Source organism: Salvelinus namaycush, chromosome 35 (genome assembly GCF_016432855.1).
Source record: "Salvelinus namaycush isolate Seneca chromosome 35, SaNama_1.0, whole genome shotgun sequence".
NCBI classification, from domain to species: domain Eukaryota; kingdom Metazoa; phylum Chordata; class Actinopteri; order Salmoniformes; family Salmonidae; genus Salvelinus; species Salvelinus namaycush.
Window position 1 is genome coordinate 17,182,279 of NC_052341.1, and position 27,140 is coordinate 17,209,418.

The following is a 27,140-nucleotide window of genomic DNA, read 5'->3' on the forward strand; positions in this document are numbered from 1 at the left end:
TGAAATGAAACCAGTGATCCAGCGACACCATGAACACGACTGAACCTTTGAATGTGTTTAATTTGTTAAGTGTTTATGAGTTTTTAGTACACTATTAACACACCACATAATTCACAACCCTTTGGACAACCCTCCCGGTATAGGATCATGAACGGTGCAGGAGTTGTCTTTCTTACAAAAAAGTTTATTTTGTCACTCGAGCAACAGGCATTGTTGTTTACATTCAGAACACTGGGGCTGAACATGCTGCGGAGTGAGGCAGGTGTTGGTGGTCTCAGATAGTCTTTTGCTCTGGAAGTTCGTGGGTTTCAGAAGTTGTTGTGTCCTCCTGGCTCTTATCTGCGACCTGTGTGCAGCCTTTGTCACTTGAAGGCTTGTTGACTTTCACGCCATTGGGAGTGTTGGAGTAGGTTGCATCTATACTCTCGTAGGGCTCTGATGTCCACTGGGGGGCAACATAGAAAAGATAGACATTTTTTAATTCATTCAGAATTATTTCATTACATTTATTTAATACAATCTGAAATCTGATGCATTGTACCAACTAAAAAGCAAATTTAGTCTCATTTGAATTTTACTTATTTAAAGGTTCTGACAAGTGTCCTCAATCAACTGTTGACATTAAATGCTAACATAGGTAACCACAACATAGTTAAACGTTAATATAGTCTCATGAATTAAGCTTAATAAATGCTACTAAATATGTTATCGGGCTGGAGCTTCTACCTGTGTGGCTCGGCTAGTGGACCGGCAGGAGGGTCCACCCATGGCGATGTTGACGCTGCTGGATGACTGCGTGTCCGTGGTGTTGCCCCCCTCGGCCGCCGACAAGCCGGAAATGACCAGACCGCTGGAGAAGCTCCTCTTGCCGAACAGCAGGCTGAGGGTGGAACTGGAGGAGGACACCTGGCTTGAGCGGTGGTGGGCTGCAGCCTGGAGCTGGGAGCTCAGTTGGCCCCCGGCCGTGGAGAGCCGCGGCACCTGGGAGAAGATGGAGGCGATTGAGGTGTTGAAGGACAGCTGGCTGTTGGAGAGGCGCTGCACCAGGCCGTTGGCAGAAGCTGACACCTGCTGGCTGTCCAGGATGGGCCCTGACTGGCTGGTGACTGGAGGCCGCTGGCTCTGGGGCTGCACTGAGCGGCTCCGGTACTCTCTCCTGGCTGGATGCACATAAAGAAAAGAAGACACAGTCCGTGTCAGAACCTAACATGTCAGAACCATGAACATAGCTGTCAGAACCTAACGTTTCAGAACCATGAACATAGCTGGCAGAACCTAACGTTTCAGAACCATGAACATAGCTGGCAGAACATAACATGGCAGAACCATGAACATAGCTGGCAGAACATAACATGGCAGAACCATGAACATAGCTCGCAGAACCTAGCTGTCAGAACCTAACATGGCAGAACCATGAACATGGCTGTCAGAACCTAACATGGCAGAACCCTGAACATAGATGTCAGAACCTAACATGGCAGAACCCTGAACATAGATGTCAGAACCTAACATGGCAGAACCCTGAACATAGATGTCAGAACCTAACATGGCAAAACCCTGAACATAAATGTCAGAACCTAACATGGCAAAACCCTGAACATAGATGTCAGAACCTAACATGGCAAAACCCTGAACATAGATGTCAGAACCTAACATGGCAAAACCCTGAACATAACTGTGCAAGACACATCAATGTACTCTACTTAGATGTGTAATGCTTTCATGGTAAGGAAACCAATATGTAAATTAGTAACTTGGGTGAACCATCCCTTTAAACGTATCATGTATTGCATTTGTTGAGCATACGTGTGCATCTCCAGTAGAGAAAAGCTGGTGAACCAAACCTGCAGCGTGCTGCCTATTGGCGTGAGAGGTCCTGTTGGGCCTGGCCTGGTAAAGACTCAGGCTCTGGGAGGTGATGGAGTTTGGGTTGTGGCTCAGAGAAGAGGAGCCCCCTGCACAGTCCACATCCTCGATGTTCACACCACTGTTACAACTGGTCAGGTTATCCTTCCGCACCCTGCAACACAACACACACACACACATAGCGTGTGTGTGTTACCTTTATATTACCTTTATATGCCGTCCGACAGCTCTATTAAAATGATGTTTAACTCAAGGGCAATGAATCTGGATTGAAAAATCTACATCTAATGTCAATCGAAAGCATGGACCTATAAAAGGCTTACACAGTGCAGCCGTACCTCCACCCAATAAACACTCTAAACATAAAAGTTCCATTAGCCTAACAGAAGATGCTAATGGTCAGTTAGTTATTTCAATCTCTCTGGATGCAGCCAAACATGTTGCAGCACTTTAGCCCTATAGGGTTTGGAAAGAGTGGTGCTGTCACAGCAGAAAAGTCCCTGATTGGATTCCACCCATAGGGGAGCAGAGCTCTAGCAGACTGGTTGATAAAGGATACTCTTCTGTTTCCCCTTGGCAGCCAGCACTCACCGCAGCCACTTGGAGAAGAGCCAGGTCCTGATGCTGTCCAGGCTGAGAGGGCCGCCCCAGATGCTCCTCAGCTGCTTGTGGGTGCCCATGTAGGAGGTGGTGAGGGGGGACACGTACATGGGGTAGCCCAGTGGCTGGTCGCACGACGAGTTGATCATGTTTCGCAGGGCCTGCTTGGAGTTCTGGATGCTGCCGCGCTCTGGGTTGCGGTTGCGCAAGAACACCAGCTCCTGCTGCTGGCCGGCCCACAGGCCCCTTACACACTCCTTATTGATCTAGAAGAGAGGAGAGGATGAAGAGGGTAGTATTACTTACATATGAATACACATGACACAGTCCAAATCCATACTTCTTTGATTTAAATCACCATTTTAATCAACTATGATACTATGATTAAATCATGACTTCAATCTACTGGCGATGGCAGAGAGAGGGATCAGGGTAGTACTATTGACACCTGAAAACACATCACACACCTTGTCCAATTCCACATTTCTTTACTCTGATTAAATCACAATTTTAATCAACTGGATATGGCAGACCCATTTGGATAAAGTTTCTTTACTTCATTAACCAAACCAACAACTCGTCCACCCCACACTGCTCACTCTAAACTATTAATATACAGTGCCTTATGAAAATATTCAAAGCCCTTGACCTTTTCCATATTTTGTGTTTCAGACTGAATTTAAAATTGATTAAATTGAGTTTTTTGTCACTGGCCTACACACAATACCCTATAATGTTAAAGTTGAATTATGTTTTTACAAATTAATTAAAAATGAAAAGCTGAAATGTCTTAGGTTAATAAGTATTCAACCCCTTTGTTATGGCAAGCATGAATATGTTCAGGAGTAAGCATTTGCCTAAAAAGTCACATAATAAGTTGCATGGACTCACTCTGTGTGCAATATTAGTTTAACATGATCTCTGTACCCCACTTATACAATTATCTGTAAGGTCCCTCAGTCGAGAAGTGAATTTCAAACACAGATTCAACCACAAAGACCAGGGAGGTTTTTCCAATGCCTCGCAAAGAAGGGCACTTACTGGTAGATGGGTAATAATAAAAAAAAAGTAGACATTTAATATCACTTTGAGCATGGTGAAGTTATTAATTACACTTTGGATGGTGTATCAATACACCCAGTCACTACAAAGTTACAGACAGGACTCTGCCAGAGAGAAAATAAACTGTTCAGGGATTTCACCATTAGGCCAATGGTGACTTTAAAAAGGTTAGAGTTGAATGGCTGTGATAGGAGAACACTGAAGATGGATCAACAACATTGTAGTTAATCCACAATACTAACCTAATTGACAGAGTGAAAAGAAGGAAGCCTGTACAAAATACACATATTCCAAAACATGCATCCTGTTTGCAACAATGCACTAAAGCAATACTGCAAAAAAATGTGGCAAAGCAATTTACTTTTGTCTTGAATACAAAGTGTGTTTTTGCCAAATCCAATACAACACATTACTGAGTAGCACTTTTCATATTTTCAAGCATAGTGGTGGCTGCATCATGTTATGGGTATGCTTGAAATCATTAAGGACTGAGGAGTTTTTCAGGATAAAAAAGAAACAGAACCTGGTTCAGTCTGCTTTCCACCAGACACTGGGAGATTAATTCACCTTTCAGCAGGAAAATAACCAAAAACACAAGGCCAAATCTACACTGGAGTTGCTTACCAAGAAGAGTGAATGTTCCTGAGAAGCTGAGTTACAGTTTTGACTTATCTGCTTGAAAATCTATGTCAAGACCTGAAAATGGTTGTCTATCAATGATTATCAACCAATCAACCAGGTGTGGAAAGCTATTAGAGCCTTACCCAGAAAGGCTCACAGGTGTATTTGCTGTCAAAGGTGATTCTAACATGTATTGACTCAGGGGGTTGAATACTTATCTAATCAAGATATACTAGTATTTTTTTCTTCATATTTTTTTTAATTAAAAAAATAATAATTATAATAATTTATAATTTTTCTTCCACTTTGACATTAGAGTATTTTGTGTAGATTGTTGACAAGAAAAGACAATTAAATACATTTTAATCCCACTTTGTAACACCATAAAATGTGGAAAAAGTCAAGGGGTGTGAATAATTTTTATCAGAGTAATCTCATGTTCCAGACAGCTTCACACAGCTGGAATAGACAGCAATTCTGAATAATTCCAGTTTGAACTATAATACCATAGGCACTTCTATAGATCTGAAAGCACTGGATAGATGTAAGCAATATCGTAATAGCTTCATCTTGTCTTTTGGTTGGTAGAAAAACTGCCATATTGCTTACATTATACACTCCTCACTGATCTACAGAAGTAGCTACAGAATAGGGGCTTGGAATTCATCATGTGTTCAGCACAACTGTTCATTCCAATCTGGGGTGAAGTTTTTTAACCATTGGTGGGGAAAATGCTAAACTGACCCAAGATCAGTGTATAGGGGCAACTACACTCTACACCATTCATCCCACACCCACCTTAATGACCTTGAAGCTGAGGTGGCGTTTGTAGAGCATGATGATCTTGTACTCGTCCGTGCCATCATCCACCATGTGTCTCAGTGTGAGAAGAGTGTCCCGGCTGGACAGAACCGCCTTCCTCCAGGCTGGGTCGCTTTCATGGCAGATCACCAGACTGGTCTTGTAGTTACTAATGGCCTCGTACAAGATGGCTGGCTCCTCTGTCTCCTCCAGACATGTGAAGTGGTCCTGAGAACAACCAAGGAACAGAGCAGTAAGTAGAACCGCCATAAGTAAAAGCTTTATTTCAGGGATTTACTGAACCACTTAAAGGACAGGATTCAATTAACAGAGCATTGTCGAAAACTTTTATAGCGCAATTTGCACTGGAACCGACATCCGCCTATTTACCCGTGAATTGCTCCTTTTAAAGGCAATTTCTCTTGACATTTGCGGGAATCACATTCACAGTAAATGCTGCAGATGTCAGCTCAAGGGTAAATAACCTTTAAAAGCAAAGTGCAGTCAGTGCACTTATCGACAATGCGCTTTTGATTGCATCCTGGCCTAAATAAATCAATCTTTGCAGCTCTACTGTAAAGTGCCTTCAGAAAGTATTCACACCCCTAGACTTTTTCCAAAAATGTTTGTGTTACAAAGTGAAGTGGGATTAAAATGGATTTAATTTAATGTTTTTGTCAACAATCTACACAAAATATTCTGTAATGTTAAAGTGGAAGACAAATTCAAACATTTGAAAAAAATATATATGAAACATTTATTAGATATATAAGTATTCAACCCCCTGAGTCAATAGAGTGGCGCAGTGGTCTAAGACACTGAATCTCAATGCAAGAGGCATCACTGCAGTACCTGGTTTCAAAACCTGGTTTCAAAACCAGGCTGCATCACATCCGGCCGTGATTGGGAGTCCTATAGGGTGGCGCACAAGTTGGCCGGGGTGGGCCGTCATTGTAAATAAGAATTCGTTCTTTACTGACTTGCCTGGTTAAATATATATATTTTAATAGATGTTAGAATCACCTTTGGCAGTGATTACAGCTGCGAGTAAGTCTCTAAGAGCTTTCCACACATGGATTGCGCAACATTTGCCCATTATTATTTTCAAAAATCTTCAATCTTTGTCATATTGGTTGTTGATCATTGCTAGACAACCATGTTCAGATCTTAGATTTTCAAGTAGATTTAAGTAAAAACTAACTCGGCCACTCAGTAACATTTACTGTCTTCTTGGTAAGAAACTCCAGTGTAGATTTGGTGCTTAGCGCCATTCCGTCTTTTTTATCCTGAAAAACTCCCCAGTCCTTAACGATTACCAGAATACCCATAACACGATGCAGCCACACTATGCTTGAAAATATGGAGAGTGGTACTCAGTAATACTGTATGTTGTATTAGATTTGCCAAAAACATAACAGTTTGTATTCAGGACAAACAGGATGCATGTTTTGGAATATGTTTTATTCTGTACAGGCTTCCTTCTTTTCATTTGGGTTAGTAATGTGGAGTAACTACAATGTTGTTGATCAAACCTCAGTGTTCTACTATCGCAGCCATTAAACTCTGTAACAATTTTAAATTCACTCATGATGAAATCCCTGAGCGGTTTCCTTCCTCTCTGGCAACTGAATTAGGGAGGACGCCTGTATCTTTGTAGTGACTGGGTGTATTGATTCACCATCCAAAGTGTAATTAATAACTTCACCATGCTCAAAGGGATATATAAATATATATTTTTTTACAATCTACAAATAGGTACCCCTCTTTGCTAGGCATTGGAAAATCTCTTTGGTCTTTGTGGTTGAATCTGTGTTTGAAATTCACTGCTCAACTGAGGGACCTTACAGACCATTGTATGTGTGGGGTACAGAGATGAGGTAGTCATTCAAAAATCATGTCAAACACTATTAGTGCACACAGTCCATGCAACTTATTATGTGACTTGCTAAGCACATTTTTACTCCTGAACATATTTAGGCTTGCCATAACAAAGGAGTTGAATACTTATTGACTCAAGACATTTACGCTTTTCATTTTTAATTAATTTGTAAACATTTGTAAAAACATAATTCCATGTTGACATTATGGGGTATTATGTGTAGGCCATTTAATCCATTTTAAATTCAGTTTAACTCAACAACATTTGGAAAAAGTCAAGGGGTGTCAATACTTTCTGAAGGCACTGTACAGCAAGATACCATGGTTAATAGATACATGTACAGTCCACTGAGAATGAGCAGGAAGAGTTTAAGGTTAAATGTACAGTCACCTACATATTCTACTTCAATAAGGGAACAAGAGAGCAAATGTTATTGTCTTCAAGATAGGCTATTGTGAATACCTGATGGAGTTTGAGACTCATCCTCACACCTGGGGCCACCACTTTCTGCAGCAGATCCATGTCTGTGAACACCCACTCATCTTTAGTAGCGATACGGAAGTCTCCTTTGAACAGAGTGTTGAACCCATACAAGAAGGACTCCAAACTGAGTTAGAGAGACAGAGAAAGGGAGCATTGTCTTTTTTAATCACATTACAGAAAACAGAGGGTTAAAGTTTAAAGAGACTTGCGTACACTGTGATACTACAGTGTATTTGTACAGTTGAAGTTGGAAGTTTATATACACTTAGGTTGTCATTAAAACTCGTTTTTCAACCACTCCACAAATTTCTTTTTAACAAACTATAGTTTTGGCAAGTCGGTTAGGACATCTACTTTGTGCATGACACAAGTAATTTTTCCAACAATTGTTTACAGACAGATTATTTTACTTATAATTCACTGTATCACAATTCCAGTGGGTCAGAAGTTTACGTACGCTAAGTTGACTGTGCCTTTAAACAGCTTGGAAAAGTCCAGAAAATTATGTCATGGCTTTAGAAGCTTCTGATAGGCTAATTGACATCATTTGAGTCAATTGGAGGTGTACCTGTGGATGTATTTCAAGCCTACCTTCAAACTCAGTGCCTCTTTGCTTGACATCATGGGAAAATCAAAAGAAATCAGCCAAGACCTCAGAAAAATAATTGTAGACCTCCACAAGTCTGGTTCATCCTTGGGAGCAATTTCCAAATGCCTGAAGGTACCACGTTCATCTGTACAAACAATAGTACGCAAGCATAAACACCATGGGACCACTCAGTCGTCATACTGCTCAGGAAGGAGACGCGTTCTGTCTCCTAGAGATGAACGTACTTTGGTGCGAAAAGTGCAAATCAATCCCAGAACAACAGCTAAGAACCTTGTGAAGATGCTGGAGAAAACAGGTACAAAAGTATCTATATCAAGGTATTGGAGTGGCCATCACAAAGCCCTGACCTCAATCCTATAGAGAATTTGTGGGCAGAACTGAAAAAGCATGGGTGAGCAAGGAGGCCTACAAACCTGACTCAGTTACACCAGCTCTGTCAGGAGGAATGGGCCAAATTCACCCAACTCATTGTGGGAAGCTTGTGGAAGGCTCCCCAAAACGTTTGACCCAAGTTAAACAATTTAAAGGCAATGCTACCAAATACTAATTGAGTGTATGTAAACGTCTTACCCACTGGGAATTTGATGAAAAAAATTAAAGACGAAATAAATCATTCTCTCTTCTATTATTCTGACATTTCACATTCTTAAAATAAAGTGGTGATCCTAACTGACCTAAGACAGGACATTTTTACAAGGATGAAATGTCAAGAATTGTGAAAAACTGAGTTTATATGTATTTGGCTGAAGTGTATGTAAACTTCCGACTTCAACTGTATCGGTATTTATCTTCCTGGGGTCCAAACACATTAAGGCACTTACATCACACATAAAACAAAAGATAAAACAGTACATCATATAACATAAATACACCACTACATATCTACAACACAAAATGCATAAAACCACCAGACAACAATATTACAATGTACAGTGCGTGTGCTAGCGTGTGTGTGCGTATGCGTGTGTCTGTACCTGTGTGTGTGTCTCTTCACAGTCCCCGCGGTTCCATAAGGTGTATTTGTATCAGTTTTTAAATCTGATTCTACTACTTGCATCAGTTACCTGATGTGGAATAGAGTTCCATGTAGTCATGGCTCTATGTAGTACTGTGCGCCTCCCATAGTCTGTTCTTGATTTGGGGATTGTGAAGAGACCTCTGGTGGCATGTCTTGTGGGGTATGCATGGGTGTCCGAGCTGTGTGCTAGTAGTTTAAACAGACACCTTGGTGCATTCAGCATGTCAATACTTCTTTTACAAAAACAAGTAGCGATGAAGTCAATCTCTTCTCCATCTTGAGCCATGAAAGATTTACATACATATTATTAATGTTAGCTCTCCGTGTACATTTAAGCGCCAGCCGTGCTGCCCTGTTCTGAGCCAATTGTAATTTTCCGAGGTCCCTCTTTGTGGCACCTGACCACACGAGAGCCGTAGCTGCCCCCTTATGGAATCTCAATGTAACTACAGCTTAGTGTAGATTGATGTGTTTTTACCGTCCATGCCTGGAGGGTAATAAATCCCATATTTATCATGAAAGGAATGAATATTTGACAGCAATGGAAGGTTTACCTGTTGGACATGTTGTGAGATGCAGTCCCCAAGGATCTCCTGCCCAGCACAGACAAGGCATAGCACAGAGTGACCAGAGGGGAGTCCTCGTCACAGTCCACAGGCTGGCAAAGCACAAAGGTCAAAGGTTCTTATTGTTCACATCCACTGAAATGACCAGCAGCAAGGAAACCAAACTGTACAACATGGGGTCATACTGCATGTCATGATAAGGCCCTGGAGTTTTTCTTGACCACATGACCTTATCAGGAAAAATTAACTAGACTAGGGCCTGGAGTTTTTCCTGACTACATGCATGATTGTACTGTTCATTGCAATCTCACATCTCTACTTACCTCCTCCATTTTGTTGGCACAGTACTGGATCCACTCCAGATAGACGTTACAGAAGCTAGCCCTGGTGACGCCCTGGAGACAGTGGACGTAGTCTTCGTCTATCTTAACGCTGAACACGGCCGGGTCTCTCTCTATGTGGTGCCACTTGGTGTAAGACACCAGAGCCTCCGTGATAGAGGAATCCTTGATCCACGTCTGTAGCTTCAGAGAGTGGATCAGGTAGTAGATTATGCTCTAGAGGTGAAACAAAAGGGAATAATAACAGAAGATTGATGATTTTATGGTCTACTCCCTTTTGCTTGCATAAGACCAAGCTCAGACTTACCGTGGGATGAAACGTATTTAACTGCTTATGAAATAAAACCGGTAATGAATTACAAAGATGCTGAAAGTAAAAAAAAAAAAGAATATAATTGAGCAATAAGGCCTAGGGGGAGTGGCATATGGTCAATATACCACGGCTAAGGGCTGTTCTTATCCACGACGCAACACAGAGTGCCTGGATACAGCCATTAGCCGTGGTATATTGGCGATATACCACAAACCCCTGAGGTGCCTTATTGCTATTATAATCTGGTTACCAACATAATTAGAACTGTAAACAAGTAATTTGTGTCATACCCGTGGTATACGTTGTGACATACTACGGCTTTCAGCCAATCAACATTCAGGGCTCAAACCACCCAGTTTATAATACTGCTTAGATCATAGGTTAAATGCAAATTCAAAAACCTTTATTGTCTGTTACATTTCCATAAGAAGTAAAAAGGTCTACAACCTTCAGATAGTAGGTGATGAGCAGTTTGCGCAGGTCGTACACCTGCAGCATGGTGGCAGCATTGTTCTCGCTGATGCTGTAGCCCTCCAGCAGGTACTTGGTGGTGGTGACCTCCCAGGCTAGCCATCGCAGGTTGAAGGCCGCATTGCAGGACAGGATGTGGGGCAGGTGGCCCGGCTCACAGCAGCAACAGGCATCATCCTCCTCCACCCCCTCAGTGATGGCCTCTACCTCCCTCTGCTGGCAGTATGTACCTGGGGAGGAGGAGAAGGAGCACAGACAATCATGTTAATGGTGATTTTAAATCTGTGGTCGAGATGTAAGGTTTAGGATTATTAGAAAACAATTTCAGATAAAAATTGAATAACTTCAGAATTAAATGAAACATATCAAACATGTAACATTCAAAACAGTCAAGATATTTCCCATATCAGTAGAGTGTGATCAGAGCCACAGAGTATCTATATGTATATAGATCTATATGGTTCTGGGTGTGGTATAGTGCTCCTCACTGTTGCTGAATATTAGTCAGTATCTGACCTCTGAACTCCAGGCCTCGGAGCTGGAAGGTGACCAGGCCATTGCCGATCTCGATGAGGTGAACAAAGGCGTTGAGGTAGTCAGAGGCCAGGATGAAGCAGTCTCCAGAGCTGTAGTTCCCCCAGCGGCCCAGCATCAGGTCACCACACAGAGAGTGCTGCAGAGAGCGTGTCAGATACTCATAGAAGATGGAGTTCAGGTTGTTGTCGTCGCATCCTGGGGGAATAAAGGCTTATGTAAAATACACTGACTGACATCACCAACAAACCAACATGTATTAACCATGAGAAGATCTTTGTAGAGTTGAGAAATTCTAATTCAGATTATTATTTTAACGTTAATTAGGGGGAAAAACATGTTGATATTTATTAAATAAACTTAATAGGTTACCTGTCTCTTTATCAACCTGAGATACCAGTCTGCTATTAGAGTTGTCAATGCGTTTGGTGCTGCAAAATGGTACAAAACCATAGATTAGGGAGACAGTAAAATAAGGTAAACATTGTCTAATTCTGTTTTATTTTTAGGACCTTTTCTGTGTGTTAAATTAATTACATATATCCTCATCAATAACTCAGTGACTGGAGTAGAGTTAGAGACGGAAAAGGAAGCGAGATCTCACTCGATCCTTTTTTCTGGTTCATATACAGTCAATGAACTAAGCAGACCAGACCCAGTTGCTATTGCAATGGGAGAGACATCCCTTAAGCAGACCGGAACTGTGACAATTCTTTTCAGTGGTAAACGTCTTGAGTAAGACTTATTTTATCCATCATCTTTAGTGGTCTCTATACTCTGCTTGTATACCCCTAGCCTAGAGCACTTAGCTCAGGGTCCTTGCTATCTGGAATCTTTGGGACGTTCCTACCCCCTTGAAGTTTACATTTAAAATGGTTAAGGTAAGGGTTAAGGTTAAGGTTAGGGTAAGGGTAGTGGTTAGGGTTTAGGGTAAAAGGATCCCAAGGATCCAGGATAGCACTAACACACGGCTCAGTCAGCTGAGTGCATGACATCATCTCTGAGAAAGAAATGTCCTTATATGGATGTCAACAGGGGCTCTAGGAGGCCATATAATTCACCACTTGCATATTTTCTGAGCACATTAAAAACAGAAGAAAAAGATGTGAGTGACTAATAATGAACTTTCACCAGATGAATAATTATTGACAGCGACCTAACTCAATGGTTTGGTCATAGACTCAAATTGAGTCGGATGTCCCTTGTCCCCTTCTTTATTCATAATGGACTTTCCCACGTCCCATCTCTAAGGCTGAATGCCCTGGGGTGCGGCCGACACACCGTGGTGCTTTAAGGGGTGCATGCATATTTCATGGTGCTTTATCTCATGCTGTGGTCGGTGAAAGGCCATTACTTGTAGTTCCTCTCCCAGAACTTGACGGGCCGTGGGTAGGAGGTGACGAAGATGGCACTGCCCAAGAAGGGGCTGAGAGGGGTGTAGAACAGAGTCGTCACAAATGTTTGCAGCAGCAACATGGCTGAGTCTAAGCTGCATCATGAAGGAGAATCACCACAACCAAGGAAAATCCACCAGGTATCAATTAAATTGGAGACAACAGGTTTACCACACTCACATATCTGCTGTCAAATTCGCAGTTACATTACAGTTTCAGTCAGAGCAACGTCAAAACATATGCGCAAGCTTGTGTAGTTCCTGCACATGTCAAAACCAAAGGATACGAGGCACAGCGAAGGGCTGAGCGAATGCGTGGAAGGCGCTGCCCCATGCAATCTGCCATGGTGCGATATAGACCATGATGAAGTGGAGCTTGTGAAGCAGATCACTGAGCTGTAGAGGAACAAAGACCTGCTGTGAGTCACTGACAGACAGCAAAGCCAGTTATTTTTAGACCAGATCCTAAAAATAAATCCAATATAATAAAAAGTAGGGAGGCCACTACATACAGAGCAGCTGGCAGGTGTTCGCTGCTTCATATAGACCCCGAAAAAACTGTATGTTTGTTAATCAACTGTAGGGAGTTTGGGGACCGCAGTCATAGTGAGTTGTATTCCTTTCCTATCTTATTGTAGTGAGAGGTCTGTCATTGGGAGTGTGTATACCAGTCTCCGGTCACATCGCAGACTGACCTTGTGGAAGACAATGGACATGATAAAGAAGTCCAGCAGAAAGGTCTCTGAGGCCCTGCTGCAGTCGAACTCGAAGAAGACGATAGTGAAGATGAGAGTGACGAACTGGAAGCTGGGATTGCAAAAGGAGGCGCGGAGGAGCTTCATCCCAGCAACTGTCATCAACAAGACATCACAGCTGGAGCGAGACACAGAGACCTGAGCAACTCAGGTGTACAGGTGTGACACAGCGGAGCAAAGCAGAGGGGTGACATGGAGTGGGAGGGGAGCAGGGGAGACAAATGCACCAATACTAGCGAATATTGTATATACATCACACTTTCTTCCCTAGCAAGGGAAGTGACATGCAAAGTGACTGTTGTCATGATGACCAGGCTCAGATGATGACATCAAAGTGACTGACTGTCTACTAGTTAGTACCTGTACATAATTCAGACTGGGTTGAAAGTGATATTTATGTGATTGATTAAGGTACTAAGGGTTTTGTTCCACCTCCAAGATGCACAGAAGGGAGTGGTGGAGACTTTATAAACTTATGAAGAACTGTGTGTTTCTGGATAAGGTTTCCCCAGCTGCTACATGTAACTGCCAAAATAAAGGAAACAACAACATAAAGTGTCTGAATAGAGTGTTGGGCCACCAGAACAGCTTCAATGCACTTCGGCATAGATTCTACAAGTGTCTGGAACTATATTGCAGGGATACGCCACCATTCTTCCATGAGAAATACCATAACCAGCTGTTTTGTTGATGGTGCTGGAAAATGCTGTCTCAGGCGCTGCTCCAGAATCTCCTATAAGTGTTCAATTGGGTTCAAATCTGGTGATTTAGACGGCCGCAGCATATGGTTTCAATCGTTTTCATGCTCATCAAACCATTCAGTGACCACTCGTGCCCTGTGGATGCAGGCATTGTCATCCTATGGTGGCATAACCACGGTAGCCAAAATAATACCTGTGGAAAGAAGTGGCGGACGCTCAACCAACCGACGCCAGTCGAGGTGCAACCAAAAATAAAGCAAGGTTAAAAGATTCATGTTTCGGCCTTCATCAAAATAATCCTGATGATTATTCAGATGAAGGCTAAAACTTTAATCTTTTAACCTAGCTTAAATAAAACAAAAAAATGTAATGGTGAGCGAGTGTTGCGCCTTTTCCTTTTGATTTCTAAAATAATGGCCCGCCTAGCATTTTATACATCACGGGATGTTAATTGCTTAATTAACTAATTGCATAATTAACAACACCTGTCTGGAAGCACCTAATTGTAATATACTTTGCAATGCTCATTTACTCAAGCGTTTCCGTTATTTTGGCAGTTACCTGTACATTAAGATTTATGTTGACATTTTAGGGTAATTACGTAAGCGAGACAGAGGCAAGTTTAAAGGATTTCATTCTGTCTACCTGCAAAGAGATTAACTTTACATTCCAAACTGAATGTTATACAGACTGAAAATGGTTCTTAGAAGACCTGGGTCAAATACATACACAGGTTGGCATTTATTGAGATGACTCATGTACTGAAGGCAGCTCTGCAGATTGGTCACTAGCTAGCACAACCACAAAGTCATAAAATCTGATTTTAAACGTAAACGTAACCCTAACCTTAACCACACTGCTAACTCTAATGTCTAACCCTAACCTTAAATTAAGACCAAAAAGCACATTTTTGTTTTCATGAATTTTTATGATATCGACAATCAGTTGGCCTATCTAGTGGAAACCAATCAGTTCTGCCTCCAGGGCAAGCAAGACTCATGACAATACACGTCAACCTTCAATACATACGTCCAATACTTGGCATGCACTTGACTTAGTTAGCTTGGTACAATGGAACCACTGGAATAGTTCCAAAAGTGCAAACCCTAAATCACACCAAGCGTACATCAAATACTTTCAAATATTTTGCATTTGACCCAGGTCTGGGTCTTGGTTCAGGGAAAGGAGGGAGTATGTTTTTTTAATTAAAAACTTTAGGAGAAAGGTACTTACTGGATGCCTAGCTTCTTGTGGTGACTGAGTGAGAATCCATCGTTGGTGAGCGCACTCAGAATGATGGCTGGGTAAACCACGTATTTCTCAAAACACAGCAGGCCCACGTAGAGACGCTCAAACCACATCAACTGAGCATCATCTGGAAAATGAAATCAACTTTAATCACAACACGCAAGAGCTGTTTCTTACTTTTGCAGTACTTGACAAATCCGTATAGATGAAAGCACAGGAGATAGGTCTTCCCCAACTAACTGAACCCACACGGGTATAGAACTATAGGCTATTAAATGTAGTCTTTCATCAAATTTGTACCAAAGAGTCAGAGATGCAAAAGGTCTACAGTAGGAAAGACTGCATTGTGTCACTTTTTTTTTTTTTAAATAAACAATAAAGACAGGACTAACCTCTGGGTTCAAACTGGGAGTACTCATTGCTCTTTAGCACTGGGTGGGAGATCCAGAGCCAAGGGTGGTGCTTCCGTAACTGGGGTACGAGATAGTGGGTGACAAAGCCCACTGTCCCTGCCAGCGCATACAGTACTATGGTGACAAAGGGCTGTGGCGAGAAAGGAAGAGAAAAGGAGAGAGAGGAAGAGAAAGGGAGAGAGAGAGAAATGGAGAGAGAGAGAGAGAGAGAAAGAAGAGAGAAATAGAGAGTGGGAGAGAGAGAGAAATAGAGAGCGGGAGAGAGAGAGAGAGAGAAAGAGAGATGGAGAGAAAGAGAAAGGGATATAGCGGGAGAGAGAGAGAAAAGGGGAGAAAAAGGGATAGTGGGAGAGAAAGGGATAGAGAGGGAGAGAAAGGGATATAAAGGGAGAGAGATGGAGAGAAAGGAGAGAGAGCGAGATGGAGAGAAAAGGGGGTTGACTGAATACTGAACCGATCAGATAACATTTTATTTACGACACCACAGTAATTATTTACTGATGAGACAACATTGCTTTACGACACAAACAACATTTATGACACATCGTTTAGGGATGGTGTTTGGATGTAGGTAACCCACCTTTAGGGACAGGAAGACAGTGCTTGAAGTAATAGCAAAAGTTAAAATGTAGGCAATGGAGCAGACCACAAGATCCGAAAGAAGAATCTCCTTCTGCAAATGCAAATCATACAATATCACAATTGCGGAATATAATAATGTGTTAAAGTCAAACTTTTGTCCTGAAACAAAAACAGAGGACAGCATTTGAGTGGAAGTGGAGGAAACAATGCAAGTCTCTGACTTACCACTGAATTCATGAGCTTCTCTGGAAGAGGATCCTTGATGTCTTCTGAGTCTTCACCCTCTTCCTCACTGTCCACAAGAGTGGGCATCAGTTTGGACTTGATCAGAGACCTGTATGTGCACAAAAAAAGGAGAATATCTTAGCCTTAGCACTAACAACTCTCATACAGTCAGCATGTTAGCAGGCATAACAATAGGAGCAGAAAAGCAGGCGGCTTACATCAGCACAGTCGGATCACTGCTCTGCCCACTCAGATGATAGGATAGAACCACCAGCAAGCCACAGAACCCAGAGAACAAGGCTGGGGTATGCTGTTCATCCCAGGGCTCCTTTAGAATAGAATAGAAATATTGATTATTGTACCATTTCAAGCTCGACTAAACTGCCTCCGCAGCAACAAACTGTTCCGTCGCAGTGCAAAACATATCCTTCATGTAATCATACACGTCTTTACTCAATAATGAATTCATTCCTACCTTCAGAGCTCCAAAACAGAAACCATACAGCAAAGATAATGCTGTCAGACTACGGAATATACTGTACACTGCTGAGTGGAGTCCAGTTGCAGCTGACAAAGGAAGTGGAAACACAGGAATCAGGTTAAGGGCTAAGTTTATGGTGGTACAGTATGCATTCAGTTCATGACTATGAAGGTCAAGCAAAACAGAAAAGAGAGTGCTACTCACCTGTTCCACCAAAGAAATGAATGTCTATTTGTTCGAGAAGGTAAATCATAAAGGTGTTGATTTGTGGGAACAGGCCAACGAGAAATGTGATAGGAAAGCAGTAAGTGATGCCTGTCGAATATAGAACAGACAGGACTTTAGAACTATAAGCTTTTTAGAATGTCAAAATAAAATATAATCTAAAATTATTTAACGGAGATGACTGAAAAAAGGTAAAAGAAATGATTTATGCTACGTGACTTACCCACTAAAATGTCTCTCAGGAATTTGAGAGCATCTGCTAATACTATGGTGATGCCATATACAGTGGACACAGGCAGATCCTTACTTCTTAACATCTGTTCCAGAATCCAAATAAGGCCACAGAAAATACAGAAATAAGCAGCCCGGCTGTAGGCAACAATCTGATTGTGTCCCTGGAAAACATCAAGAGGGGAGAGAAATGAAGCAGAGAAAGCCTTGAACCATCTAGTTTGAAAAAATGTAAATACTAAACAACCAGTGAAAATGTAAAGGTAATTGCCTAAATAAAGGAAACACCAACATAAAGTGTCTCAATAGAGCGTTGGGCCAACAGAACAGCTTCAATGAATCTTGCCATAGATTCTACAAGTGTCTAGAACTCTATTGGATGGATGCGACACCATTCTTCAGCGAGAAATTCCATAATTTTATGTTTTGTTGATGGTGGTGGAAAAAACTGTCTCAGGCTCCGCTCCAGAATCTTCCATAAGTGTTCAATTGGGTTGAGATCTGGTGACTGAGAATGCCATGGCATATGGTTTACATCGTTTTCATGCTCATCAAACCATTCAGTGACCACTCGTGTCCTGTGGATGGGGGTGTTGTCATCCTATGGGGGCATAACCACAGTAGCCAAAATAATGGCCTGCCCAGCATTTTTCTACATGACCCTAAGCATGAAGGGATGTTAATTGCTTAATTCACTCAGGAACCACACCTGTGTGAAAGCAACTGCTTTCAATATACTTTGTATCCCTCATTTAATCAAGTGTTTCCATTATTTTGGCAGTTACTTGTATCTTCACAGTATGCCTTTAGAATATGTTCCATACAGACTCACATGTGTTGGCGAGGCTGCATCAGGTTGGACACTCTGTAATACAAACAATTTGTTCAAAGTGTTATTAACGTGATTAACTGATATACAGTCAATGACTGACAGAGAAATGTGTTTCCATCAGCAATGTGTCAGATAAAAAGTACTTAGCTAAAGCTTAATTCCATTGTTACAGTGGAGTATGTGGTGGAGCATTGAAAATGGCACAGTATTATCACAGATCTGGTATCCTATCACTGATCTGAATTATGTCAACACAGATAAGCAACGGTTGTACGGTTGATTAAGCCTTATCCTTTGTTACAAAATAGATACCTTCCTTACCTTTAACAATGAGTACTGGCAGCTAGCTATGACCACGCAGAACTGGAAAACCCAGATGTCTTTGAAGCAGCCATGGTTCAGCAGGATGAATCCCAGGAAGGCCACCAGGAAAGCCAGGAACACAACTGCTATGTTCTCCACCACATCCTGGTTCCTGAGGAGAGAGAGCAAAGGTCAGAGTAAAGTCTCTGTTAACTAGTTGATCAATCGCTGAGAGATGGAAAAGGAAAGATAGAATGGGAGCTTTTTCTCTTACCTGTCCAATAGCGCCAACAAGGCGAGCCGGTCATACAATATGTTTACCCACTTCCCAGGAAAAAGCTTGAGCTTGTAGTACAGCTTACGAGAAGGCTTTTCCTGTGTGGAGGTCTCTGATGATTCATCAATCGAGTCCTCCTCCTGTCAGAGGTGGAATTCAGGTTGTAGTGTAAAATAAATCTCAATATCACTTTAATTGAACCCTTAGTCATAAGGGTTACATAACACTGACATAATAGATGTCTTAAACCGTCATGACTGTTAGTTTCATCTCATAACAACTGACTACACGCTGTCATGACACAGATAATGTTTAGATCAGTTCTCATACAGCTACATTGTAAGTAATAATCAGTACATTTCACCCAGTGTATTTCCTGTGTGTGTGTGTTTGTGTGTGGTGTGTGTGTGGTGTGAACCATACATTGTGAATTAGGCGCTGAGAGGAACGATGTGCTATGTGATGTCTGAGCCAGGCAGGCAGTTTCTGTTCTGCTCACAGAGTCACTATAGTTTGATTAATGGCCAGCACTCTGATTTGCAGTGCTGCGTCTGAGCACCACTTGGCCTTGGTTGCCTGCGTCCACTGTCTGGGATGGATAGGGGTTTATGGGTGGAGTGGAGAGAGGAGAGAGGAGATGGGGATGAAAGAGTGGAGAGGCGGGGTGTAGTGACTTGGAAGATTTTGGGTGAGGGAAGGAGGGGAGGAATGGGTGGTGGGGGAAAAGGGATGGGGGAAAGGGGTTGAGGTGGAGGTGGGGGGGGTGTAGTCACCTGGAAGATTTCAGGGTGAGTTCTCCGAGGCCGAAGCCTGTGTGAAGGGATGATGCGGCGCTGGAAGGGGCAGTCTGTATGTCCACCCGCCAGCCCGTCCTGGCACTCCGAGTTGGAGGAAGTAGAGAGGAGATCACTGGGTACACGACAAGGTTCACATGTAAAAGCCCATGACGTTTAAAAACAACTCAAATGAAACATTGTCAAATGTAAATAGAACACAACAAGAACTTCATACAAATATTACATATTAAATAATTGAGGTTATAGTACCACATGTTGCCTGTGATAAGTTCAGCTCCGAGGGGTAGGTTTAGGGCTCTCTCAGCATACAGCTTACGAGGTCTGTCTCCTGGAATAGAGAGCAGACAGAACCTCACATTTAAAACACCTACCTGATATGACGTAAGTGATATACAGTATGTTACACTACAGTATGTTATACAATAGTTGGGCAATAATAGCACAGACAATTGACCCTTGGTTACTGTTGCAACCTCTGCCAACATTTTCCCGGGAAGCCCAATTTCCCATTGAACCACTGCCGAAATCTCCTCACAATGATCTCAAACTGTGTTTCTAATAAACAAATCCACTCACAATATTCTAAAACTGTGTTTCTAATACACAATTAAATTAAATACAGACTACCCCTTGCTAATCAGGAAACTCTTGGGTATGTTGTGGTGGACTGTCATTACAATTGCTTCACGGGAACCTGGTAAGATTAAGTTTGTAGTGTAGCTTGCCACTGACTGGCTCTGAATTCACTGTCAGCAAGCAGTCAAAGCTATAACCACTTCTGGAGCCAATTAGTGCTCTCAAGTCATATCCTGATGTTGACAGCAGACGGGAGTTAGCTAGCTAACATACATTTTGAGAAAAACAGGTTATATTAAGTGGCTAGCTAGTGTTAGCAACGTTTGGTGGTCAATGTGACTTAGAGCTAGCTAACCAGCTGAACTAAACAAAAGTATAATTTCACATTTAAAAAAAATACTCCAACAGGCTCTGCATTTCAAGAATCACAGTAGCAAGATACTATTCAATTATTTAGCCATTTAAACATTTATTTCTTGAAGAAAACGCTCAGTTTTCATGCGATTTAAACGGATGCTTGTCCGATGTATCGACAGTTGATATCCATTGAAGTGCTGCGATTGGTTAGCCAAAATTCTAGGGCGGAGATTATTGAAGGGTCAGTTCACTACCACATTATCCAGTGTTTGTAACCAGTTTGTAGACTTCAGTGAATTGATGCCGCACAACAATATTTTGCACTTACTGTGGACTGTATGGAAAGTATAGGCGTCCTCCTTGTTGGTGGCCTCTGGTCTGCATATGACCTGGAGCATGGAGCTCTCTGACTGAGATGTTTGGGAGGGTAGGGAGTCGTAGTCTGGGTCTTTATCCCGGTCTGTCTGGGGACTGAGAGTAGAGGACAAACTATACAACGATTATATAAAAAAAATGCATTCATTTACAATAAAGATCAGATCAAATAACAAAATAAAGTAAATTGTGATGATGACCTTTTATATCTAAGAGACATTTGAAAAGTTTTACCTGTCTGGAGACACAATGGGGATCCGTGTTTCGGGGATGGTGTGGAGGGTGTCTGTTGTGGCCAGAGTATTGGGAGGGTTTGGCCGCTCCTGCTGTCTCTCTGTCTCTGTGTTATCCTCAATTTTTGCAGTGACGTCCTCTGCAAAAGCAACACTCGTTTTCAATTTTACCAATAAAGAATGAGTAAAACAGCTATTTGCACAACAGAGACAATAGCTTCTCTCCTAAAATCTTAACTGTCTACATGTATATCATCATTATCTGACAACCTACATATACCTGGACCCACCTTCCTCCATGGCACTGTCATCCTCATTTGTCACCTCCTCTGGTGGCTTTTCACTGCCACTGGCTCCCCTGGTGCTGTTGATGGACTCCAGCAGCGACACAAACTCCACAAAGTTGGACTCGTTGGGGATCTGGCCCTCCTTGGCCTCCAGGTCTGACTTGGATGAGGTCATGGTGGTCTGTTTATTCTGTGATCTGTCAGCAATGAGGACTGCATCCTTCCCGCTGTCCATGCTCAGGCCTCGCACGTGTGTCCTGCCCCCCGGGCCGTACTTCCTGAACATAGACGGGATTCGCAGGAAGCCATCTGCATCCACATTGAGGTCCGGAGGGTCGTTCTCGTCAGGGTGGGAGTGGACATCGATGCCAGAGGAGCTGTTGTCGGCTGTGGTCAACTGGGGGCTGGGGTGTTCCAGGTCTGCCTCATTGTACTCTATGTCCCGGCAGTCCAGAGCGGCAGAGTCAGCGCTCATCAACTCTTTGGTGATCTGGCCGTCTGGGCTTGGGGTCTGCAGCTGAGCAGAGTCAGCCTCAGATAAGGGTTCCCCTTCATTCTCTGCCCCACTCCGTTCATCATCCTCAGGTGAGTCAAAGGTGATAACAGGGATTTTGATGAGGCAGTCGCCAGCAGCCCCTGCATGGGGGTCGATGCCCATCTGTGCCTGGGCAGACTCCAGGATGCTCTGTTTGACCGACTCCTCCAGTTCCGCAGCCGTCTGGGCATCACAGCTCATGGTGATGATGATCTTGACCATGTCGTTCTCATCCAGGCGGGCTGATGGGCCAGAGTTGTCCACAAAGACAACAGCGATCTCATCTGAGCAGTATGTCTCCTCTGGCTGGTCATTCTGAGGAGGAGGTGGGAGGGGGTCATCACGCTCCTGAATGATCTCTATAGAGTTGTTGTTGGGGTCCTGTTGGGGCTGTTTCTCCTGCTTTGTCTCATCTGTGCTTTCTTCATCACTCCCCTTGGAGGAGGGCAGTCCCTCATCAGCAATCTCCCTATCAGCCACATGCTTCTGCTCCCCCAGCAGGAGAGGGGCAGCCTGGTCAGGGTTGGGGCTAGACAGGTCCTCTGGGGAGAGCTCTTGCTCAGGCTGTAGGCTCACTCTGGGTTGTTTCTCCTTGGGGATACTGTCACTCTGGGCTGCAACAGATATATTAATGTTACAAAGAGCATATTGACAGGAATTTAGAATGGCTCATAAATGAAAGAAAAAAAATGTCTCAGTCTTTACAAGTTCTTCTCTTAACTAACAATAAAGAATATAGATCTTCTCAGCAACACTTTGCAAAACCAACATTATGTGAGAATATTTATTGGAAGCTGACAACATGCTTATCTGAGCATATTTGAAGCAATAATGTGCTAGGCTAGCATAATGAGTAGTAATCATTTTATCACTACATCCACACAATGCATTCCAGGAAGAGCATTTTATTCTCACAGTGAGATTTGAAAATAGAAAACCCATTTCCCACTATAGGGGGGAATCAGACCAGTGTTAAAAATATAGGAGAGTACAGTACCTTCAGTATTCTTTAAGTCTTCTGATTTTGGGCACTCCTGTAAGGGCAAAAGATATGGATGATGATGAATAGAAAAATGGGGGGGGGGGCAGTGCTCATTCACATCTTAGCTTTAACTCAAAAATGTCTATTCCATAATATAATATAGTAGTAGAATGGAGCTTGAGGGTAGTTATAATAGTACACTAACCACACCAATCAACCCAGGGTCCGTTTCTGTCTGTTTCACTGTAACCTGGATGACTGGACTCGGCCTGTTTCTCGTCAACATTGTCATGGCAACACTGTCAGGAACCGTGCTGCTTTTCCTATTTGGAAAGACGTAGAGTATGTGGTCATCTGTGGTAGTTCATTTATCAAAGGATGACATCATGTTTTTCAAGACAAAAGCACTACCCAAAAGAGACATTCTATTGTGCATTTGGAGAGTATTCAGACCCCTTGAATTTTTCCACATTTTGTTACGTTACAGCCTTATTCTAAAATGGATTGAATTGTTTTTTTCCTCATCAATCTACAAAGCAAAAACTATTTTTTTGTGTGCAAATTTAGATTAAAAAAAACAACTCATATCACATTTAATTATTCAGACCCTTTACTCAGTACTTTGTTGAAGCACCTTTGGCAGCGATTACAGCCTCGAGTCTTCTTGGGTATGACGCTACAAGCTTGGCACACCAGTATTTGGGGAGATTCTCCCATTCTTCTCTACAGATCCTCTCAAGCTCTGTCAGGTTGGATGGGGAGCATCGCTGCACAGCTAATTTCAAGTCTCTCCAGAGATGTTCGATAAGGTTCAAGTCCAAGCTCTTGCTGGGCCACTCAAGGACATTCAGAGACTTGTCCCGAAACTACTCCTGCGTTGTCTGGGGTGTATGCTTAGGGTCGTTGTCCTGTTGGAAGGTGAACTTTCACCTCAGTTTGAGGTCCTGAGCGCTCTGGAGCAAGTTTTCATCAAGGATATCTCTTTGCTCCATTCATCTTTCCCTTGATCCTGACTAGTCTCTCAGTCCCTGCCGCTGAAAACCTTCCCCACAGCATGATGATGCTGCCACCACCATGCTTCACCGTTGGGATGGTGCCAGATTTCCTCCAGACGTGACGCTTGGCATTCAGGCCAAAGAGTTCAATCTTGATTTCATCAGACCAGAGAATCTTGTTTCTCATGGTCTGAGAGTCCATTAGGTTTCTTTTGGCAAACTCCAAGCGGGCTGTCATGTGCCTTTACTGAGGAGTGGCTTGCATAAGGCCACTCTACCATAAAGGCCTGATTGGGGGAGTGCTGCAGAGATGGTTGTCCTTCTGGAAGGTTCACTCATCACCACAGAGGAACTCTGGAGCTCAGTCAGAGTGACCATCGGGTTCTTGGTCACATCCCTGACCAAGGACCTTCTCCCCCGATTGCAGTTTGGCCGGACGGCCAGCTCTAGGAAGAGTCTTGGTGGTTCCAAACTTCTTCCATTTAAGAATGACGGAGGCCACTGTGTCCTTGTGGACCTTCAATGCTGCAGAAATGTTTGGTACCCTTCCCCCAGATCTGTGCCTCGACACAATCCCGTCTCGGAACTCTACAGACTATTCCTTCGACCTCATGGCTTGGTTTTTGCTCTGACACGCATTGTCAACTGTGGGACCTTATATAGACAGGTGTGTGCCTTTCCAAATCATGTCCAATCAATTGAATTTACCACAGGTGGAATCCAATCAAGTTGTAGAAACATCTCAAGGATGATCAATGGATACAGGATGCACCTGAGCTCAATTTCGTGTCACATAGCAAGGAGTCTGAATACTTATGTAAATATGGTATTTCTGTTTTTTATTTTTTATATATTTGCAAAAAATTCTAAAAACCTGTTTTCACTTTCTCATTATGGGATATCGTGTGTAGATTGATGAGGTAAAACATAATTTAATCAAGTTTAGAACAAAGCTGTAATGTAACAAAATGTGTAATAAGTCAAGGGGTCTGAATACTTTCCGAATGGACTGTATACTTTGGATTATATTTGTCATACATTTTGTTTTATAAACAAGCTCACCTTAATTTAGCAGCAAGACATGAATCTGACGCGTTGCTTTTATTCTCTGCACCTTGGATGACATCAGAGAGACTGCTTGGGGGCACAACGTCACCTTTATCAAACATCACATGAAGGCGATAGTTGACCATCTTTATCGTGATGAAGAAGATGGTGACTGAGGTGCAGTATATACTAAGTGCCATGGTGGTGGGCGGAAGAGCCTGAGGATAGAACACACAAACTCCCTCAATATCTCAAAACACATATCCTGACAATAAAATAATCTCCCATTAAAAAAAATGGTAATCTTCTTCATCACAGAGTGCATCCCAACCTTTCCTCAATAATATGATAACTAGTCTCAAATTAAGTCTGAAACACAACACCATAGCAGCTATTTGGGACTGCAATATTATGCTCAAACAGCCAAGAGCGACACTGAAAGAAAAACTATTGTCTGAGGATGATCTGAATGAAAAGTCAATGCTCCGACCATATAATGTAGTCATGTGGCCACTCAGCTACATACTGAGATGAGTGAGTCATCAGAGGAATCAACCAACCTGTCACTAGAAACAAATATGTGCATTAGCCATGGTGTTCATTTATGTTAAAACACAGGTATGCTATAGGCCTACATGAAATTATGAACAGTAAAACCGTGGGCTTGTGACTTGCTCTGATCTATAATTCAGAGGAACTGTCAGCCTAAGGGATATCATACGTTTTGTGCTTAGCTCCTTGTCATCAAACCCTGAGGACCAAGTCCAAAAAATTCATAATCACACAATAACATTGTATTCAATTTGTATTTTATTTGACCTTTATTTAACTAGGCAAGTCAATCAATTAAGAACAAATTCTTATTTAAAATTACAGCCTATTTTATTGTCAAGTAATATATCAACCAAAAACAATTAATTGACAAGAGCTATTTCTATATTATTTGTATAAAAACATATATCGATATCTATTTTCTGAGAAATCGAGCGTATGGAAATTCAGGCCCTTATGAAGTGACACAATATCACATTCTGTGGTATAGGGAATAAAATAAGAACTTGAAATAGAGGACAAAACTAATCTCCTTGAAATGGGTTAGTGGTGGGACAATATTACACCATTACATAAGAATGACAGTCCTTCATCACTTTAACATCTGCACAAATAATCAGAAGGCTTTTGGTCTTCAGAGTAGCTCATACTGTATGTCGTTTGACCTTTTTTATCAAGTTATTTATAGATAAACTCTGAAACAAGCGTTGTGGGTTTTTTCTTAAATGAATATTAATTGAAACTTTTCCTTTATTTAACCAGACAATAGGCCATATTCTGAAACATAGTAGGCCTATTCTGTACAACAAATAGCATAGAATTCTTGAAATGAAAATACATTCAATTCCATTACGATGGAAATAAAGTGACACATTAAAGAGACCACAACCACAACATTTGGTGCCGGAAATAATTTTTTATAGGCTATCTTGACCAAATTAAACCAAACCCAAACAGCATCATTAATGACGTAGGACTACTAGCCACTAAAATAAATTGATCAAATGCAGATGAGTGCGTGCTGTAGGCTATACTATCACATCCAAACAGCAGAGAAAGGTTAGGTGTGCCGCCGTTTGTCTTTGTGAACGCTGTGTAGGCTACCTACAGTCAGTGTTACAATGCCTGGACTTTTCTGCTTTTTCATCACTGTGGCAGCCATGCGTTCCATCACTGTGCTACATACTAGCCTACAGCATGCAGAGAAAAATGCGACCATTCCATTTTCTGCCAATACAATTAATAAATAAGCGGAAACGTTTCAGTGCTGAGGATAAAAATATCACTGTAAATAAAATATGAGAACGGAATGTTGTTCCAAGAGAACCGTGTTTGTAAATGAAAAGGGCGCTTAGTGATGCGGCGCACTAAACCTTATAGCCAACACAAGATCTGGGCCTTTGATTGAATTTATACTCACCAAATGTAGTGATAGTGGCAACATAAGAAGGAACATCCACAAATAGAGGTGACAGGAGTTATTGAATGTGTTCTGGTCCGGGTCATGGTACCAACCTCCGGTCAATGATGCCCAAACCCCCTGACGCAGAGTCTGTACCAGTTGCGAGCCCAT

At 42.2% G+C, this 27,140-nt stretch overlaps 1 protein-coding gene across 1 annotated transcript; it reads right to left on the minus strand.

The window, feature by feature from the left end:
• Window positions 1–274: 274 nt before the first annotated feature.
• pcnx2 (pecanex 2) lies at window positions 275–27,140 on the minus strand. The gene is made up of 32 exons (XM_038974633.1): window positions 26,988–27,140; window positions 25,083–25,233; window positions 21,460–22,605; window positions 21,171–21,309; window positions 20,890–21,032; window positions 19,878–19,956; window positions 19,605–19,740; window positions 18,829–18,971; window positions 18,573–18,726; window positions 18,252–18,284; window positions 17,412–17,583; window positions 17,168–17,278; window positions 16,958–17,049; window positions 16,701–16,810; window positions 16,483–16,591; window positions 16,256–16,348; window positions 15,655–15,805; window positions 15,248–15,389; window positions 13,254–13,431; window positions 12,846–12,954; window positions 12,520–12,649; window positions 11,538–11,596; window positions 11,148–11,363; window positions 10,608–10,861; window positions 9,830–10,063; window positions 9,495–9,598; window positions 7,292–7,436; window positions 4,948–5,178; window positions 2,458–2,732; window positions 1,845–2,020; window positions 727–1,160; window positions 275–445 (listed from the first exon to the last, which is right to left on the minus strand). Exons 1-32 carry the CDS (start codon window positions 27,138–27,140, stop codon window positions 275–277), a joined length of 5,973 nt encoding a protein of 1,990 aa, XP_038830561.1.

Bases quoted from the DNA above. Each gene is read 5' to 3' on its own strand.
- pcnx2 (XM_038974633.1), bottom strand. From the start codon at position 27,140: ATGGGCTCGCAACTGGTACAGACTCTGCGTCAGGGGGTTTGGGCATCA. The intron at 10,862-11,147 runs GTCAGATACTGA...CCTCCTCCCCAG, and splicing joins CCGAGGCCTGGAGTTCAGAG to GTACATACTGCCAGCAGAGG. The intron at 1,161-1,844 runs GTTTGGTTCACC...ATGTGCATCCAG, and splicing joins CAATAGGCAGCACGCTGCAG to CCAGGAGAGAGTACCGGAGC.